At 33.9% G+C, this 20,232-nt stretch overlaps 1 protein-coding gene and 1 non-coding gene across 8 annotated transcripts in view; one reads left to right on the top strand and one right to left on the bottom strand.

The window, feature by feature from the left end:
- Positions 1 to 498: 498 nt before the first annotated feature.
- TRNAP-UGG (transfer RNA proline (anticodon UGG)) lies at positions 499 to 570 on the bottom strand. Its single transcript has one exon. It is a non-coding gene; the product is annotated as a tRNA-Pro (tRNA).
- A 2,412-nt stretch (positions 571 to 2,982) lies between these two features.
- The window catches only part of LOC143235139 (uncharacterized), a 72,173-nt gene continuing 54,923 nt past the window's right edge, over positions 2,983 to 20,232 (top strand). For 6 of the 7 annotated variants that reach the window (XR_013018940.1, XR_013018939.1, XR_013018941.1 and 3 more), the window contains exon 1: positions 2,983 to 3,709. Coding sequence is in view for 3 of the 7 variants with exons in the window: in XM_076472993.1 (XP_076329108.1) it covers positions 3,590 to 3,709 (120 nt within the window). In the remaining 4 variants the exon portion in view is untranslated. Of the gene's footprint in view, positions 3,710 to 10,151; positions 10,183 to 20,232 lie in introns of those variants that run through there. The other variant, XM_076472998.1, reaches the window with a different exon arrangement.

The raw sequence follows: 20,232 nt of genomic DNA, 5'->3' as shown, positions 1-20,232 counted from the left end.
TTGACGTTAGAAACTAAAATTAAATATACATACTACTAGCACTGTTGTAAGTGACTGATAGCAGAATTATATTCTTAAACAATGCGATACCCATTCCAATTTAAAATATAACACACGAGAATTTCTGTAATAAAACGTTTTCTAGTTTACTTCAGCTTCTATCATCTAGTGTTTTATGTTAAAACAAAATTATTTAGAAAAATCAAACTTGTTCTAACAGTAGTGTTTTTGTGATAAATCGTGGCTCGATTACCAAAAAGCTTAACTGATGTAATAATATAGTCAACGTGTTTTATTTACATATACATTTAAATATAGTACGACTATAATAACTCTTTTAACAAACATTGAGATATTAAATATAAGTAACTAAATTATAGCAGAATTATATGCATCAATTAATTTCAATTTTGTCTAATTTTGAGAACATTACGTTTAGTCAGAAAAACTGAAAAAAAAAAATAAAGCATCGATAAATGAAGTGAAAAGGTACGTGTTGGGCCCGTCCGGGATTTGAACCCGGGACCTCTCGCACCCAAAGCGAGAATCATACCCCTAGACCAACGGGCCTGTTTAACATCCTTTTGAATCCTTTTTTATTTAAAATCACTAGTGTATTTGTAAAATAATGTCTTGTGATATGATACGACGATTGACAACGTATGTTCCAAACACGCCATTCCACCACGACATTATACAGACTGTTGTTTTTATATGTAGTTTTGCATATTCAAAATCTTGTTTGATATAACGTACTGAACTCTCTGTAATAGGCTTACTTTTTCTACATAAATCGCTATTATTTATTCATGGTCATCCATGAGGTACATTACAGAGAAGAGTAAGATGACAAAATGATAACTTGTACTTGTTGTAGTTACTTTAGTTTTCAGAAAATGTTTATATGCAAGTTGGTTTTAAAAAAACGGACCATGTTAATGTCTATAAGAATTGTTGTAACCCTAATATGATCAACTTGTTACAATTGTATGTGCAATGGTGTTCACATACCCTCTGTACCAAAATTAATTTTCTTATATGATCAATATTTACTTCTCTCAGTTATAAAAATGTTGTAAAATATGACAATGGTGCCAAAAAATACACTTCAAAATTGTATTTTCCTTATTTATATCGCCCCTTCTTTACTCCTCGTTTCTTAGTGCAGTTATAAATCTAGTCTTGCGACACTAAAATTCAGATTTTAATACTTGTTATCAATACAACAGACAGCCTACGACTGTATAGTTCAGTGCTCACCAAGAATCTAATCAATAAAATAAAAATGTGTTGCCATCTACTCTTACGTTTGTAAGTAATATTAACTTCCAATTAGAATAAGTTACCTTTTTAGAGGGAAACTAAAATTTAATCCTCGTTTCGGTAACGAATGTAGCTAATTAAATATACGTCTTTCATGTTTTATTTATAGAGACTAGAATACATCATTTTATCACTTGTTACGATATTTTAGGCTGTCATTTGATTATTATTAAATTGTGATCACACACGTATACAACATTGATCTAATTAGAAATTCCAAGTGTCTTTAAAAACGTATAGTAATTAGAATGTAAAAAACAAAAAAGTAAAATTAAATCTAACTTTTTTCTAAAATCAGCAAAACAAATTTTTGGTCAGTCGTTTTCTGTTATTCTGAATTATAAAAAGCGCAAAGTAATTGGTTAAACGTATTTAATTTTATGATTATAATGAAATGATGGCGATTGAAGGGGATGTATGTTGATTTCGCTTTACGTATTTACAAGAGTGGGGGATGTATTGTGTTTAGTTATTAAGATAACATTATATAGTTTATAAATAAATAGTGTATAACCCTTCAAACATGACAGGGAAAATACTACCGCCCACATCCCATAGTATACCCTAACCTCATGTTTCATAGCTAACTGAAATAAATAAATTTTGCGAAATCAAACTTGACCACCAAAGAAGCAGAAAAAATGAAGTCGATGCAGTCATATGTCGGTAAATTCCTCTGTTAGCCAATCAAAATTTAGATAATGCATGAAATGAATTCTTAGCGTATTCATAGAATAATTATTAGTAAAAATCATGTATATTGAAAACTTCTTATATATATAAAAGCCAGTGCTTTTTGGCAACCCTACATTCTAACAATGGCTTTTAAATCGTTTCTGAATGAAAGTAGCTTTTGTTAAGACTAACAATAATATAAGGTTATATTTTTGTTTCTAAGGTATGTGATATAAAAGATGTAATGCTGGATCACATAGTTTAGAGCCACGATTAGATGATCCAACGTTACGTCTTTACTTTAGGCTTATTATACCAACACTCACTACATTTATAAGGTTTCACGGCACCCGCCCCCTCAGACAGGGCAGACAGTAATCGAATTATTCAATCTGGATAATCACATTTTTGCTTTTGTGATTCTTATTTCGAGAAATAAAGCGTAATGTGACACACACTAGCTTTTATATAGGTTAGATTAACATTTTTAGAACCTAAATCAACATCAGGATGTTAATTCCACTAATTTGCGAGGGGTTCTAATTACGTTGACGGACCCCGAGCTGAGATATTACAGTTTTAAAAATCTCAAAATCGTATGTGACACTATATACTCCCATTTCAGTGTCTTCCCTCTTTATCTAGACACTAACATAGTAATGACCAAATATGAAAACAAATGTTGAATAAATAAGCATTACTTCTCTCTTAAAAAAAAAAAAGTAATTCGTACATCTAAAGTGTTATTTTTACATAAATTGCAATATACAAATCAAGAGTAATATAGGGAGATCTACAGTTAATGTGATTTATATTGTAGATTTACGGGCTTCTAATCTTTTACTAACTTCCAGTGTTTCAAATTTGTAGTAACGTCGAAGTATGTCTAGAAGGAGCAAAAGCATGTGCATGCATATTTTTTTTGCACGTGGGTCTGTTGTACGTTAATCTCGGAGCAGAGACTCTCGTCTGGCTGCGAATACTAACTACAGAAGCTTGGATAAAGACAACAGCGCATATGGTCATGTGGTATGGGTGTAATGCCAAACCTAAGGAGAGAAAACAAATAAATAGCGGATGCTCGGATGCAAGTGTTCCGTAGCCTTTAAAGCTTACAAAGCGACTTCTACCTAAGAAACGTTATCTTCTGAAAATATTAGTAGGAAACTAACAGGTTTTGGCTTTTATATTTTTCAAACATATTTATTTTATAAAAAATGTAGCGATCAACAACGAAGCAGGTAGATAGCGGCAGTTAACGGCAAGGCAATGAACGCATACTCGATGCCTATTCAGCGGAATGGCGGGAAGATTCGTGTAATTATGTTGTTTTGGTATTTGAGCATTGGAGTGAGAGAAAAAAACAACCTATTAAGCATTTAGTAGGATGAATTGTAGACATTTTCAGAAGAAAAAAAAGTTTAATAAGCATGTAACAGTTGATGAACCTACACGAACTGAATGGTTAGTGAGAGAAGACAGCTTCTTCGGTTTAAATATAGTAACTTAATTCTCCAAAATTTGTATTCAAGTTTACGTAAGTTATATTTCGTCTTTATTCTCTTACCCCGATTTCTAAAAGTGAAATGCGATGACGACGTTGAAAACCGAATGCAGTAATTTTTCCGCGAATATATTTAACAAATCGAAATGCCAGCACTGTTTTAAAACGAAAGAATCTCACTCGGAAGAGGCGTTAGAAAATAACAGAGTAAGTGAAAATATAATTTTATAAATTATAGGTACTAGATCATCAAGGTGTTTAGGGTTAACTTGATTATAAGAGACGTAGTTCTTGTATCTCCTAACTTTACTGTAGCATTAAAATACAAGATTATGAAAGACGTAATTTTATTATCTCCTAACTTATTGTAACATTATAATACAAGATAATAAGAGACGTAGTTCTGTTATCTCCTGGGCCTGGCATGGCCTAGCGCGTTAAGGCGTGCGCTTCATAATCTGAGGGTCGCGGGTTCGCGCCCGAGTCGCGCCAAACATGCTCGCCCTTTCAGCCGTGGGGGCGTTATATGTGACGGTCAATCCCACTATTCGTTGGTAAAAGAGTAGCCCAAGAGTTGGCGGTGGGTGGTGATGACTAGCTGCCTTCCCTTTAGTCTTACACTGCTAAATTAGGGACGGTTAGCACAGATAGCCCTCGAGTAGCTTTGTGCGAAATTCCAAAAACAAACAAACAAACTGTTATCTCCTAACTTACTGTGACATTAAAATACCAGATAATAAGAGACATAGTTCTATTATCTTAAAGATATTACTGTGACATTAAGATACAGGAGAATAAGAGACGTAGTTCTGTTATCTTGAAGATATTGCTCTTTGATTTCAGTGCTTTAAATGGTTTACTAAATAATTGCGCTCCTGTTAACATGTCCTGAATAACATTACCATTAGTGAAGCCGTGTTCACACTGGCTTTCGTTTCGTGTTGACGTTCGATAACTGTTTACGAAATTTTTTATTTTGATAATATGTTAAATATATTTCACCTAGCCTTTTAAAACACACGAAAGTAAAGAGACTTGTGAACTTGTGACCTACTTATTTTTATTTCAGTGAATTTTTAGTTCATAATATAGTATAGGTTATTTTTTTTTTACACCTGAACACAGAAAATTACTTATGAAAGTATGAGACACAAAACAAGTCATGAAGTTCATTTAGTCACTAGTTAACTTTCTTTACTGTTATGAAATGAAGAGCCACGCTCTTATCTCCTAAGCGTTACTTCATTAAAACACTCCCAAAATTACTTTCATAATCGAAAACAAAAATCTTTGCTCCATGATTTCTGGGTTTTAACGGGATGGTTTCAGTATTTAAGGCTTTATTGACGACCGACCATAAAAACCCAGAACTCAATGGTTGCGTTGTTCGTATGGTAATATTTAAATAGAATTCATTAGGTCTAGCATTTATGATGAAAATCACGTCTCAGTAGAAGACAGTTTTTCTTCATAATTCATGTATTTCGTATTTAAAACTAAGTAGAGAAAATAATATAATTTCAAATAAATTTCTATCTTACAAAAGTCGCTAGGAGGCGCGTTAGCTTGGTTGTTAGTCGCTGTCTGGGGAACTTACCGAACGATATCAGAATTCGTCAGCTAGACTGTCACAGCCAAAGAAGCCTTTCGTTCAGTACCAGAACTCGTCAGTTAGACTGAGCGATTAGAGAGATGGTGGAAGATCATGTTATTAAACTATTGAATTTCCTGAAGTCAGAACTCCACCTTCTACATAGGTCTTACTAACGTTTCGTGAAAGGATTACGTAAACAAGAAATGTTTTATATACATTATAATTATCAAGAAAGATATATATTTAGAAAATATTTTGTTTGTATATAGTTTTGGTTGTTGAACATGAAGTTTGTCTTCATCGTGGTGAATACTATGAGGGTTGCAAACTGGTTACTGGGAATTTCTATACAAACAAATGGCCTAAGCATGGGCAACCCAGTATCACCAGTTCTAGCCAATATTTTTATGACACAAGTTGAAACACAAGCAATTAACACAGCATTACATCCACCACTATACTGGTACAGATATGTAGATGACACGGTTGCGGGATTCAAATCTACAGAACACATACTTAATTTTTTCAATCACATTAACTCTATACATCCCAACATTAACTTCACATGTGAACAGGAAGAAAGCAATCAAATATCATTTCTTAACCTCAAAATTACAAGAACTGACACACAATTCAAAACAGAAATCCACCGAAAAATCACCCATACTGGACTATACATTCCTTGGGACTCAGCACATGAAACAAAACAAAAACTCAACATACTAAGAAACCAAATAAACACAGCCATAAAACTATGCTCACCAGATAAAATTAACGATGAATTAGACAAAATAAAACAATACTTCATCAACATCAATAAGTTTCCTCCACAAACCGTAGAAAACATTATACGCACACACCTAGACAGAAAGCAAAATCAACCAACTAAAGTAAATACAGCTCTCGAATCAAAACCACGAAACCATATACTGCTGTATACCATATATTCCTGACATCAGCAAACAAATAACCAACATTTGGCAAAATTAGTAACAAAATATGACATTCCAGTTAATACCAAATTTATTCAAAACCAGGCACAAAACTGAGGTCTATACTATGTAAAACTACACTGACAAACATCACACCAACATTATTTATAAAATACAATGTGATAACTGCCACGACTTCTATATTGAGAAACAAGTAGAAAATGGAAACCAGATTCAAAGAACATAAAAGTCACCTTCACACGTTTTCGAACACTGCAAGTCAAATAAACACAACATAACCATAGAAAACACTCAAATACTAAATAAAGAAACAAACATAAACAAACGCAAAATCAAAGAAGCCTTACTTATACAACAACTTAAACCCAAAATAAACCAATATAAAGGAACGCCTTTATACCTATATTAATATAATAAATAAATAAAATTATATATTCAAACATCTAATACCGCCCTCTACATTTCGACACACAGTTACACAACCCCTTTCAAACATGTGGTCAGCTTCCGGTCAATTACCTCTTTCTTTGTGAACCTGACGATGACCGAAGAAGGTCGAAACGTTGTTCGCTCTTCTATGTAAAATATTTTCTCAACCCAAACGAGCCGTTTTTGCATATAAATAAAATTAATGAAATAAGAGAGGTTTAAAAATTCTTGTTGGGTTTGGGTTATAAGGCCTAATTTCATTAAGTTTTCGGATTTCATGCTTGTTTTCTGTATTTCGTTCCAATGAATTTCCTTTTTTTTTCGTGCTGACGTTTAATATTTAATGTTAAGGAATATATATTTTATAAGATCGTTCGTTAATTTATAAACTTTATAGCGTTTTAGGAATTAATTGTATTGCATTGTATAATTTTTAAAAATAAACAGTTTCGTCATTTAAGTCAGCGAGATGAGACGCATGACTGGAAACTTATCGAACTTATCTCTAAAGACTAAACTAAAAGAGATATATGCATTTGACTCGTATGAAACAAATGTTTATTTTATAAAAGCTACACAGCACCCTCATGTAGAATTGTAATGAAATAATGGATCAGATGTAGACGAGCACAATATCCAATCTCAAACAATCTGGGGGCGTCAGTGCCCCCGGGAAGCAAAATCACAGCGTCCAGAAGATATATGAACAAGCTACTCAAATTTATTTCTATTCGTACCTAGTAACTCGAAGTCAGATGATTGGCTCGCCTGTGGATCAGATATGAACATTAGCGTGACAACATAAGTATTGTTTTCATTGGTAGATTTTTTCTGGTCACTGACTATTTTACACACATACTTGACCTCAGATTTCTATTAAAATAGCTCTATTGTTGACTCGTAACAAAACAAAACTTTGTCACGCGTATAATAAAAAACAAATAGGTCGAATCGCAACGGTACACACCGTGTGAACCTTCTTTTAAATCAACATTTAACAGATATTTTGTTCCGTAACTTAAAGAAATGGGAGCCAGCCGTATGATTATTTGGTTATTTGTATTTAATATATGATGTATTATAACGTGTCATTTTAAAACATCGTCAAACGTTGACGATTATTGTGATCTTTTGTTACGGTGTCGTAGGCAGTGTAGGGGCAGTGACCCCCTATCGTGCATTCTTCAACAAATATAGGTCGCCAGCTCCTCTTCTGTGCTTGTCAAAGTGGGGCGTGGTTAAAGCTAGATGCGCCGTGACTCAGGCATACGTGTGTCTGTCAGTCGTTATTCGTTTATATATTTTCTGCCCCTTACTATGTTTCTACGGTAATATAAGGTTAAAGGTACACCTAACAGACTAGCATCAAAATTTCGCGTCTACAACGTTACACTATTCTAGTTTCATAAAGTGTGGAATCCGTTGTAATCTGGACCAGCTAATAATTGTTGTAAACCTGGACCAGGTAATAATAGATGTAACTTGAACCAGGTAATAACACAAGCCTGCTAATGTAAACTGCGTGAGAGTTGTTTCGGTTTTAATAATATATTTTCTATAATTCAGCGACGCAGATTTCGAAAATAATATTGCTTTTTGTTATTACGTAACGATTTTATTTACGAATCAGAAAAAGAACTTATTTTGATCAAATTATTGTTCCATTTACTGCAATGAACATTTTTTTAATTATTGTGTATGTTTCTCGTTAGTCCTAGTACGACCCTTAAGATCGTCAAGTGCGATTGGTATAGAGAAATCTATAGCCGATAGTTGTCAACATTTAAGTTGTACCAATCTCAGTGAAAATGATTCATTTAAGTAAAAGCACATATGACGTTTTGTATAAATGGCTATTATTTTTCTAAATTTGTATGTAATATTAAAATAATAAATAACGCACACACTACGTTAAAATAGGTACACAGTTAAAACATTTTAATTAAGATCAATTTATGACCGCTATAAAGTTGACTCTACACATTTCGACGTTGAAATATGATCTTCAGTAGTGAGTTACAAGACAGAACCCTGTCTTATTTATATCTTCTTGATCTTAAATAGATAACATTACCTATATACAGGTTTACAGTTCCCACGTGAACATTTCACACAAGGTCACACCACATTTTTACATAAATACTCGCCAAACCTTCACCTCTATTTAATAATACATGATCGATTTTATCTTTAATTATTTCCAACGTTCTGGAATATTATTAGCTAGAATACGTTTTGGTTGGGTTAATATTACAGTATTTTCCCACAATACCGCATGTGTTTCACGTGCATGTTCTGATATGGCTGAATGTAATATATTTTTTATTTCTCATGTGTACTTTATCTTCCATTAAACGATATTTGAAATTGCATTTAGTCTGGCCAATACAAATATATCCACACTCACGTGATTAATTCGAGTGATAAAAATCTCTGACTTTTTTTTTTTTGAACGAAGTATATGTGCTTGCAGTTGCTGTTAATTTAGTAGTATATTTAATATTAGCTACTGAATAATTCTACACAAATCAAGATCAAATATGAAACCGTTAATTAGTACTGTTTTTACTTTTGAAACTAGAATACTTTGTTGGGTATCCTCGCTGTTAACAATGTTTTCGACCATAATCCTAGTAACACCTCACGACGATCTGCCAACTTAGAAAATGTGGGTCAGTCCTGACTTCATATTGTAAACTAGCAATACAACATAAACTTTATAGTGAAATAGTTATAGTAAAAAAACTAAACATAGTATGATAATCGTTATAAGGAATCAATGCAAGACATTAGAAAAGAAATGTATATACCTTACTTACAGAAACACAAACATTGTTTTTGTAAAAAAAAGTTACAGTCTTTAATTGCATTTTAAAATTTTTGTGTCAGTGAAGTAAAGAAGAAATGATATAGTGTACTTTGTATAAGGTCGTTCAACTTTCATTCCATAGGTACAAATACCTTTTTAAACTTTGTGGGTTTTTTCTTGGCGTTTTCCCAATTTTTCTGTTGTCTAAATGAACGGAAATTGCAGAGTGAATATCAAACACTTTGTCAGTAGTGTTCAACTAGTTGTATATTGTAATGTTAGTATATTTTGGCTCAGTCAAACGTTTATTGTAGGCTAGAAACTCTAACAAATAACCTGTCCTGCTATGGTTAAAGACGTTTCTCGAATGAATAGCTAGATCTTTATCATAACAGAAGAGCCTCCTGATTTTCTAATGGGATTGATACTGGCGAATTTTCTCTTCACGAGATAGTGTTTCCTGTTTAACCAGACTGTTGTCTTTCATGTTTTCTAACGTTTGTTTTCTACAAACAGCCACTAATATCTACTACACAATGGACACGTGTAAATGTTGTTACATTTTTAAACTGGAAAAATTCCCCCCAAGTTTTGCTATTCGCTTGGATTCTATCTTATGATAGGATGAAAACTTTCTGTACTAACATCTGTTTCTGCTAGAGAACCAAAAAAAAAAAAAAAAAAAAATCTTAACGTCTGTCTGCCTATTATTATACATACTTTAGTTGAAGTTTCGGGTGAGGATGGAAGCGGCCAGGAGATGGCGCTCTGGAAGGATGTCCTTGAAAGAGATACACAACTCTTGGTTCTCCTTAAATGTAGGAACAGACTTAGAGACAGATGAACACATGGAAGTTTCTCTGTTCTTTTTTATATAGGGATGTTACTTTAGTAGGTAACGTAACTAACTGCATTTTGTAACTAACATATTCTTTAGTAGCATCTAAAGAGCCAACTAGAACAAACCAAATCTGGTTCCTTACAGAATCTTAAGCTAATCCAGAATCAACTGATCATGTGTTTTTTTACAAAATCTTAAGCTAATCCAGAACTAACTAATCACGTGATTTCTTACAGAATCTTAAGCTAAGCCACAACCAACTAATCATGTGATTTCTTACAGAATCTTAAGCTAAGCCACAACCAACTAATCATGTGATTTCTTACAGAATCTTAAGCTAAGTTTGAACTAACTAATCATGTGATTTCTTACAGAATCTTAAGCTAAGCCACAACCAACTAATCACGTGATTTCTCACAGAGTCTTAAGCTAAGCCAGAACCAACTAATCATGTGATTTCTTACAGAATCTTAAGCTAAGCCAGAACCCACTAATCACTGATTTCTTACAGAATCGTAAGCTAAGCCAGAATCAACTACTCATGTTATTTCTTACAGAATCGTAAGCTAAGCCAGAATCAACTAATCATGTGATTTCTTACATAATCTTGAGCTAAGCCAGAACTAACTAGTCATGTGATTTCTTACAGAAGCTTAAGCTAAGCCAGAACCAACCAATCCTGGTTCCTCACAAAATCTTAAGCTAATTCAGAACCAACTAATCACGTGATTTCTCACAGAGTCTTAAGCTAAGCCAGAACCAACAAATCATGTGATTTCTTACAGAATGTTAAGTTAAGCCAGAATCAACTAATCATGTGATTTCTTACAGAATCTTAAGCTAAGCCAGAACCCACTAATCACTGATTTCTTACAGAATCGTAAGCTAAGCCAGAATCAACTAATCATGTGATTTCTTACATAATCTTGAGCTAAGCCAGAACTAACTAGTCATGTGATTTCTTACAGAAGCTTAAGCTAAGCCAGCACCAACCAATCCTGGTTCCTCACAAAATCTTAAGCTAATTCAGAACCAACTAATCGTGATATTTTACAGAATTTTAAGCTAAGCCACAACCAACTAATCACGTGATTTCTTACAGAGTCTTAACCTAAGCCAGAACCAACTAATCATGTGATTTATTACAGAATCTTAAGCTAAGCCAGAACCAACTAATCATGTGATTTCTTACACAATCTTAAGCTAATTCAGAACCAACTAATCGTGGTTTCTTACATAATTTTAAGTTAAGCCACAACCAACTAATCATGTGATTTCTTACAGAATCTTGAGCTAAGCCAGAACTAACTAATCATGTGATTTCTTACAGAATCTGAAGGTAAGCCGCAACCAACTGATCATGTGATTTCTTACAGAATCTTAGGCTAATTCAGAACCAACTAATCGTGGTTTCTTACATAATTTTAAGCTAAGCCAGAACCAATCAATCCTGGTTCCTCACAAAATCTTAAGCTAATTCAGAACCAACTAATCATGTAATTTCTTACAGAATCTTAAGCTAAGGCAGAACCAACTAATCTCGTGGTTTTTTATAGATCTTTAATATTCATGTGTATTTTCAAAACCAGTATCTTCACTATTCTCACTTCGCTAAATAGCCAGATCTGTTCAAGTTTCAACTGTAGTCAACTCAGTTTCTGTCGTTATAAACATTTAGATCATGTGTGGTGTTTAAAAGTGGAACTAATAGAGGCTTCTACCAAATATGTATAGCATATTACATCACCTTTCTGGCTGGAATGGTATTCTATATGTTCTCGACCCTATTTCTCCCTGTTCTCGTACCAAATTTCATGCACTATGACGTGACGCACCCTATATAGCATCCCCTCCACCGAAACACTCTGCTACTCAGAGAGACAACGAGATAATTACACAAGTTTAAATTGCTAGTGTAGGTCACTTATTACTATCCTGTGTAACTGTCTATCACACACAGCGCAGTCGCTTGTTGTAATTCCTCAGGATGTAGAAGAAGTGTTGATGGTAGGATAGATTTAAAATAATATCATTTTCTTAATAACCTAACGAGGGTGAAATACTCTTCTTTTTTTTTTTTTGGAGGGAAGAGGACAATTTTTATTTTTAGTAGGTATCGCATGGAACATTGCTTGTTGTACCTTGCGTTTTGCAGTGTTTTAATTATTAGCTACTAGAATCTAAAAACTAAACCTGAAAAGTCTCAAACAGTGAAGCTAGTGTAGCAGTTAAACAGCGTGATATTATTATTTTTTAAATTAAGCACAAAATTACACAATGGGCTATTTGTGTTTTGCCCGCCACGAGTATCGAATATTCGGTTTTTAGCGGTGTGCGTCCGTAGACATGCCGCTGTGCCACTGGGGAGCGCGTGACATTCAACAAAACAAGTATCGTTTAGTGTTTGGTTGCTATAGTAACACGTGTCGTATAGCATTCTATTGCTACAGCAACTTATGTAGTGTATCGTTTAGAAAGGTTTAATTTTGAGGACGTGAAATCCACAATTTGTTCGTGGTTATATTTATGAGATAATGAAAGATGATATTAAGTTAACAAACGGGTTTAACGGATGGTTAACATGCTTGAACACTGAATCTTAGGGTTAGCAGTTCTTTGCAACAAAGACACGCATCACACTTTGGAGCAGTGGATGTGCTGCAAAAGTGACAGTCAGTTACCGTTAATCAATATGACAAAAGTGTCCCAAGAGTTGCCAGTTAGTGCTCTTTACTAATTGTCTTTTGTATAATCTGTCGGTTCAGAGTTGGGGACGACAGTACACACAGACAGCTCTTGGTGTGGCTAGCCAAACCTTGTGAGATATTATAACATTTACGCCCAAAAATGTTAACTTTATTCCATTCATTATAAACATTTATTTTATTACATTACACACTCCTGGTATATTAAATGCTGGGTTAGGTTTTAGCTCTGATCTACTTAGGCAGAAATTAATCATAATTACTTACAAAATTAGGCCAAGCTAAGCCTAATTACATATTATTTGCCAGTACATTTTAAACTCGATGAATTTATGGGAATCTCATTAACTGACACTGTAAGTTTCAACGAAAGTATTTACACAATATTTTGTCCTTGATAATCTTTAACCTATCTCTAAAATAAACACAAACAGAATTGTAAGAAATTTCAGTATTCAGTTATGATAGCAAATTGTCCACAATAAGCTTGCGCTTTTCTGGACACTTCCGACGTCTTGTGTTACATAACTTGTATGACAGGAACAAAATGGGAATTGTAGACTAATACATCTGTATATATATATATATATGTATGACCTAATTCTTGTTCTTCCCTGAAAACACTAACGATTTTTTCAACAATGTTTCTTTTAGTTTTTAAGTCTATTTTTCGAGTGTTTAACATAAAAACTAATTAAATGATTACTATTAAAACTATTAATGCTATTTGTATTTTATGATAGTATCTGACGCTTAATAAAGAAATGATATACATCTACTATGTACTGTGTTAGTTTTACGAACCTGTATTCGTGTATTGAAACCATTTTTTCAGTTTCTATGTGCGACCTTCATTGTTATATTAAAACAACTTTTCAGTTTCTAGCTAGGAAACTTTATTTTGTATCGATTAGCATTTACAGTGTTATAAGGTTTAACAGAAAAAAAAATGGTGGACAAAAATAGAAAAAATAAATTGTGTTTTGTTGTCTTTGCGATAACGGTCGTTAATCACTGAGCCGCGATCGTCCCCTGGAAGAAAATACTGTTTTACTAAAACCGTAAAAATTAATTACGTGTCCCGCTGAAAATTTCGAATTTTCCAGAATAAACCAGTGGAAAACGGTACCATCCTGCTAATTAAATCATAAGACTGACTTTTCATAGTCACGCGGGTAGACAGCGGTACGTTTACGGACTTATAACCCTAAAATATGGGTTTGGATTCCCCGCGGTTGATAGAGCAAATAGCCCAGTGTGGCTTTGCTCTAAAACAAGAACAACAAAAGGACTTTTCATGGTTCAGATTTTGGATATCGAGTTTCAGAATGTTAAACGCTGAACTCTTATTTCCGTGTAATAAAAGTCTTTCCTATTAAATTACAACAGCAAAAGTTAAACCAGGGGCGTATATGTTTATTGAAATACCTTTAACATACGTACCCTTACAACGGTGAACGGTAGGGAAATAAGTTAGTAACTCGAGTATTTAATTTAACCACGAATCTGATAAAATAAATTTGCTAAAAATTTTTAATTTCTTTTTTCCTTCCCATTTCCTTTCTTGATATTGCTGTGCTTTCTATCTTTTTTGCTACTGTTAGGCCTCATTTCAATTTACTTCGTAACTTCAACATTGACTAGGCCTAACAATTTTAATTTTTAAACAACGACTCACGTATACCCAACTAGAGTGCTTATATTCACGAAAATTTTGTTAAGTTGGTTATTATAAATATAATTAGGCCTAATGAAGGAGTAAATTTTTTCTTTTGCCAAACACTTTCTGAATATTATCTTAAGTAAAATTGGTAAGTAAACAATTAATATCGTTTTTGTTTTTACGTATTATTTAGCATTTAGAAACATACAATCAGGATCAAACAATTTATTTTAATTTAAGATATATAGAATTAATGAAACTATTTGGAACACATATTATTATAAATAATAGAAGGATTTCAAATAATGAAGTATGAATGTGAAGTCAGTCTATCGTTTTATTTACCCCTTTACTGAGTTGTATTAGGTCCGGAGAATTCCACCCTTCACCAATAAACCTAGGCGAGGGTAAATCGAAGAACTAAGCATCATATAGTGGTGGCGTGTATGCTATGTGTATTGTATTTTGAAATAACTTACAATCACACAGTAGTCTTATAGCTATGCAGAAGTTTCGACCATATGCAACATTAAGTATACAGTTTTATTCAGGTTTGCCGTTGTCCAAGGTATAACTCAGTAACGAGTATTAGATTGGGGTTTACATTTTTTATTTTAAACAGATTGTCAGACTAAGTCCCAAGAATAAATTAGTAGCTTCAGTGATGTATAATTATTGAAACTCCTGCGTAAATATAAGATTACTGTGTAAGTAACTGACATTTCAGAACACTAAAAGAAATGTTTTATGATTTGAAGAGTAAGAGTGGATCTTTAAATGTGTACAACTTTGTAATAAGACATATAAAAGACAAAATAAGTGTTATGCATTCAGAATATAATGAGGAAGATGACAATCAAATATGATGTCGTTCACGGGATATCCGATACAGTAGCTGGACTCTGTCTGACAAAGTTGGTATCAGCCCTTTGTCGTTGTAGCTTGACTTGTTGATTGGTTTATGCAGTTGACAAATAATGTGGTATTTGAAACTTTCCTTTTTCTGGTGCTCTGGTTTTACATTTTAGGAATATTAATTTATTTTCTACCGTGATGTAGGAACTCTAGATAATTCAGAATGATTGTATATGCTAATGTGGATGAAATACAAGTTGTTTTAATTAAATCTAATGTGGATTGATTCTTAGCGCAGTTTGTCCGTGTATTAAAAAGGTTTGATGCGAAATTGGTCGCCCTTGCCAAAATATCAAGAACTAATACTTAAAAAAACTTTATTCTAAGCTGTAGATCCATCAATTTACATTTTTGTCTGGCATATATACAGCCTCGTGATACTGACTGAAATAATAACGAACTTTAGTGACGACAGTTGTTAAAAAGGAAATTATACATGACAGGTTAAAATGACGAGCACATGTGCGACACAGACTTCTTTCCTTTCTTTAGTGTATATTAGTTTTAAAATAAAGAGGAATATACGGGCGTGGTCATTGTTTAATTGAGAAATAAATATTTGAATGTTGAAATAAGAAACTTACGGGTTAAAATACAAAATGTCAGGGGTTAGAATAAGACATTTAAAGACTGAAATAGGAGAGCTAAAGGGTAATCACCAAAGATATTTCAAGCTGAATGGTTATGGTGCTTTTATTAAAATAAAAATAACCATTAAGAAAGCAAGTAAGTCTTTGTAACCTTTGAGGATTAGATACAAATTTTCATTCACGTACAGACCCGGGATTTCTGAAAGTGGAAGGGTCCAAAAAGGACCTTCAGGAGCGTCTGGAGATTACCATAAGATATATTATAATAGCAACCTTAGAAGGGCGGCGTATGATGTATTTTAACCATTTATTGTATAACAGAATCTCGTTGTTCCCTTTCCTTGATTCACCATTGTTGCATCTGCAAAGAGAAGAATAGGAACTGTCGTTTGGAGTACAGTACTTCAAGCAAAGTACGGTCTATAGCTGGACTTGAGTTCTCCTTGTGGTATTCCACACCAAGTTCCTGTTTATCTGGAGAGAGTTCTGTTTGTGGTACTCCACACCCCTGTTTATTTGGAGAGTGTTCTGTATGTGGTATTTCACACCAAGTTTCTGTTTATCTGGAGAGAGTTCTGTTTGTGGTATTCCACACCAAGTTCTTGTTTATCTGGAGAGAGTTCTGTTTGTGGTATTCTACACCAAGTTCTTGTTTATCTGGAGAGAGTTCTGTTTGTGGTATTCCACACCAAGTTCTTGTTTATCTGACTTATAAGCAACAGTATTTAAGACCTGATTTTCACTGTTATAATTACAATTTGTTCTAAGACGATTATTTGACGACTGTTTTAATGTTTCAGAGTTTCTACGAATACTACGCTTTTTTATCTTTATAAAAATAAATTGTAGTTCTATTTTTAAGTTTTTGTTTAGAGTTTAGTTTTTTAACAGAATGCTGTTAGTGTGTAGGTTTGTATATTCAGTAACTGGGTTCGGTAGTGGTTGTTATTTTTCTGTACACGAAACGGTAAAGAAATACAAGAACAATATTTTATTGTTATTAAGTCACTGTCTTGTCTTTTCTAATGTTACTTTAAAATGGTAAGTTGACTTATGTCATTGTTTTCTGCGTTGTTGATGTCGTCTATCGTGTGTTATTAATGTCATTTACTGTGTGTTATTGATGTCGTCTTCTGTGTGTTTTTGACGTCGTCTACTGTGTGGTTAATGAATAGCATCACTTAAGGACAGACTCAGCTCTTACTATGGACATCTTACAGACCATTGTGTTTACCAGAGTTCGTGCCTCGACTTTCCTAGACAGAGTAAGGATCCTATATCTTTCAGCCTGTGTTAACTTTCATGTCCGTCATCCTACGGTCTGACGTAGCTTTGTTTGCTGCGAAGCTTAAAGCTGCACGGTGGGCTATATCTGTTTTGTCCACGATGTTATAAGCTCCCAGACTTACCACAGGCAGTGGATGTGATCCAGTTATAACCAACATATTTTATTATTGAAGATTCTATTTTGTAAGCAGAGCGTTGTGATGAACTTTCGTAGTTTATCTGAGTTGCTAATACTTGTCCCTTTCCTAATTACATTTATTGTCAGTATTTATCATTTATTATTCTACTAGAGATAGACAGAATATGATACTATTTTCTGTCTCTCTTTCTCTATAGGTAAAACTATATTGTCCCTGGTCTCAGTTATTTACTTTTATTGTCAGTTTTATTTTGTTCAGATTGTCTAAGTAATGGGCCCGGCATGGCCAAGCGTGTTACGGCGTGCAATCTCGTAATCTGAGGGTCGCGGGTTCGCATCCCCGTCGCGCTAAACATGCTCGCCCTTTCAACCATGGGGGCGTTATAATGTTACGGTCAATCCCACTATTCGTTGGTAAAAGAGTAGCCCAAAAGTTGGCGGTGGGTGGTGATGACTAGCTGCCTTCCCTCTAGTCTTACACTGCTAAATTAGGGACGGCTAGCACAGATAGCCCTCGAGTAGCTTTGTGCAAAATTCAAAAACAAACAAACAGTCTAAATAATTCACTCTTTACGGTCGTTTTAATGTAGGTTTTATACTAATCTCGCATTATCGTCACTGTTTCGTAGGAGTGCCTAACAAAATATACCTTGTGTGGGTTTATGCCAGATTGTGGATTCAAAGATCCACCCGTTCTGTAACGTCGCACCCCGTACTTCTGGGCCGTATGTGGGTTATAAAAATGAGAGTTAAGTTCCACTGTTCATTTAGGATAATCTAAGAGTTGGCGGCTGGTGCTGTTGAATAGCGAACTAACCTTTGTTATGGACAGCTAGTCAGATCGTTTTTGAATAACTCTGAGTATTAAAAATAAACCGTATGGGTAAGTCGAAAAATCGATAGTATGCGTTACCAACCAAAAAGTAGGCTTAACCGTTTTGGTCTTTCTTCTGGTTGTACTATTTCATGTGTGTTGAGTTTTCTCTGTTCACGAACAGCTATATATATATAAAGCAGAGTTGTTTGTTTGTGTTGAATGTGACGTAAAGCTACTTGAGGCTAGCCGTATCTAATTTACTAGTGATAGATTAAAAAATATAACTAATCAACACCACCCTCCGTCAACTCTTACGCTACTACTTAACGAACAAAAAGTGGGTTTACACAACATTTTAGAAAGCCCCCCACGGGTGAATGTGCGAGCATGTTCGATGACAGGATTCGAACCCACTACGCGCAGATTGCGAGTCAAGCGTAACCTTGCCAACCGCCATATACGTAAGAAACCTACAGACTGGATAAGAAAACATAATTTTCCATAAACCAACACTTACTTCAGGGTATGTGTTTTCAAAGAATGACAAGATGTTTACAGGTCGTACGTTACTCTATTTCAAAAATTGAAAGTAGTTATTCAGCGGGAAGTCTCGTTTGAAATACTGTTATAGAAATATTATATATTATTTAGTTCAGCTGCACGTGGCTGCTTGTTGAAGAAGTACCAAAATTATAGACAGCATGTTATGCATGAAATCTCAAATGGTAGCCTTTTCTATATTTATTAATACCTAGTATGTTTTTTTTCAGTGGAATTCGACTCTTTCTTTTGTTTTAACTACCCCCCCCCCCTCTTTCTCAGTGGTGCAGTTATATATGTTTGCCGACTTGCAACGCTAAAAACCTAGTTTCGATACCCGTGGTGGACAGAGCACAGTTAGCCCATTGTATAGCTTAATACTTAAAAAATTGTTTCAAATATACTCGTTTTAATACACAATATGGCAAAACAAACATCTTTTAGCTGAAGTTTCGGTTCTTTTAGGGGCAATTATCAAATTTGTAATATAACACAGGTCATTATCTCTATCTTATTAGATCACCTTGTATGAGGATAAAAATGTTATAATCACCATTTCAGTAAACAAATGTCACACTTCTTAAAATACAGCTTTGATATAACGATAAGCAAAGAAATATAGAACACTTTCGTTGATATATGTGTTGTTATTGGTATTTACTGTTATTGTTTTAACGCAGAACTTCACAACAAGCCATCTACGTTCTGTACACCTCGGGACATCTGTAAACTTGCCGCCTATCCGTCGAACTACTGCTGTCGTTCACATATTCAGGGGATTGTGTCGAAAATAGTTTAATTAAAATACAATGATTCAGTTAGCTTTTATTTTAAAGACAACAGCCTTCAATACCCTTTCATTTCGAGCACAGAAAGTAGACAAAAATGATAACACTAATAACACTATGTAACAAAATTTTTACTTTTTCTTGTTCCTGGGCAGAAAGTGTTACCTCCCAATTGCTTATGCCTAAAGTAAATGGAAAATACCTACTTTTCTCTTCAAACTTTTCTGTTGTGACCTGAGAGCGTATAACGAAAACATGATGGGAGACTTTATTTGGGGGCTGATACGTAAAAGTGATTTACATCAGTCACAAATCTCGAAAAACTACTCACTTTTAAACATTTTTGTATAACAATAAATACATGTAATTTTTTATTCATATGTTGTTTTATTCGTACCTTATGTAGATAAAATGTGCAAATAGAAAACAGGTTAATTTCTAAATTTCATTATCCAGGTCACAAAAGCAAAGTTTGAAGGGAATAATGGCCATTTTCTATAGTTTTGCAACATAAGCAATTAATAAATAACGCGTAATTTTCAGGAACAAAAGTTGTGTTACATAGTGTTATTTACGTCATATTACCAATTACTCAATGAAGCACTATTTTAAACTACTCTGATATTTAGGTGTCTATAACTATTAATTTCAGTAGGTCAC

The sequence above is a fragment of the Tachypleus tridentatus genome, chromosome 12 (assembly GCF_004210375.1).
Source record: "Tachypleus tridentatus isolate NWPU-2018 chromosome 12, ASM421037v1, whole genome shotgun sequence".
NCBI classification, from domain to species: domain Eukaryota; kingdom Metazoa; phylum Arthropoda; class Merostomata; order Xiphosura; family Limulidae; genus Tachypleus; species Tachypleus tridentatus.
The sequence above is the reverse complement of the archived record's forward strand: the minus strand, read 5'-3'. Positions and strand labels throughout refer to the sequence as shown.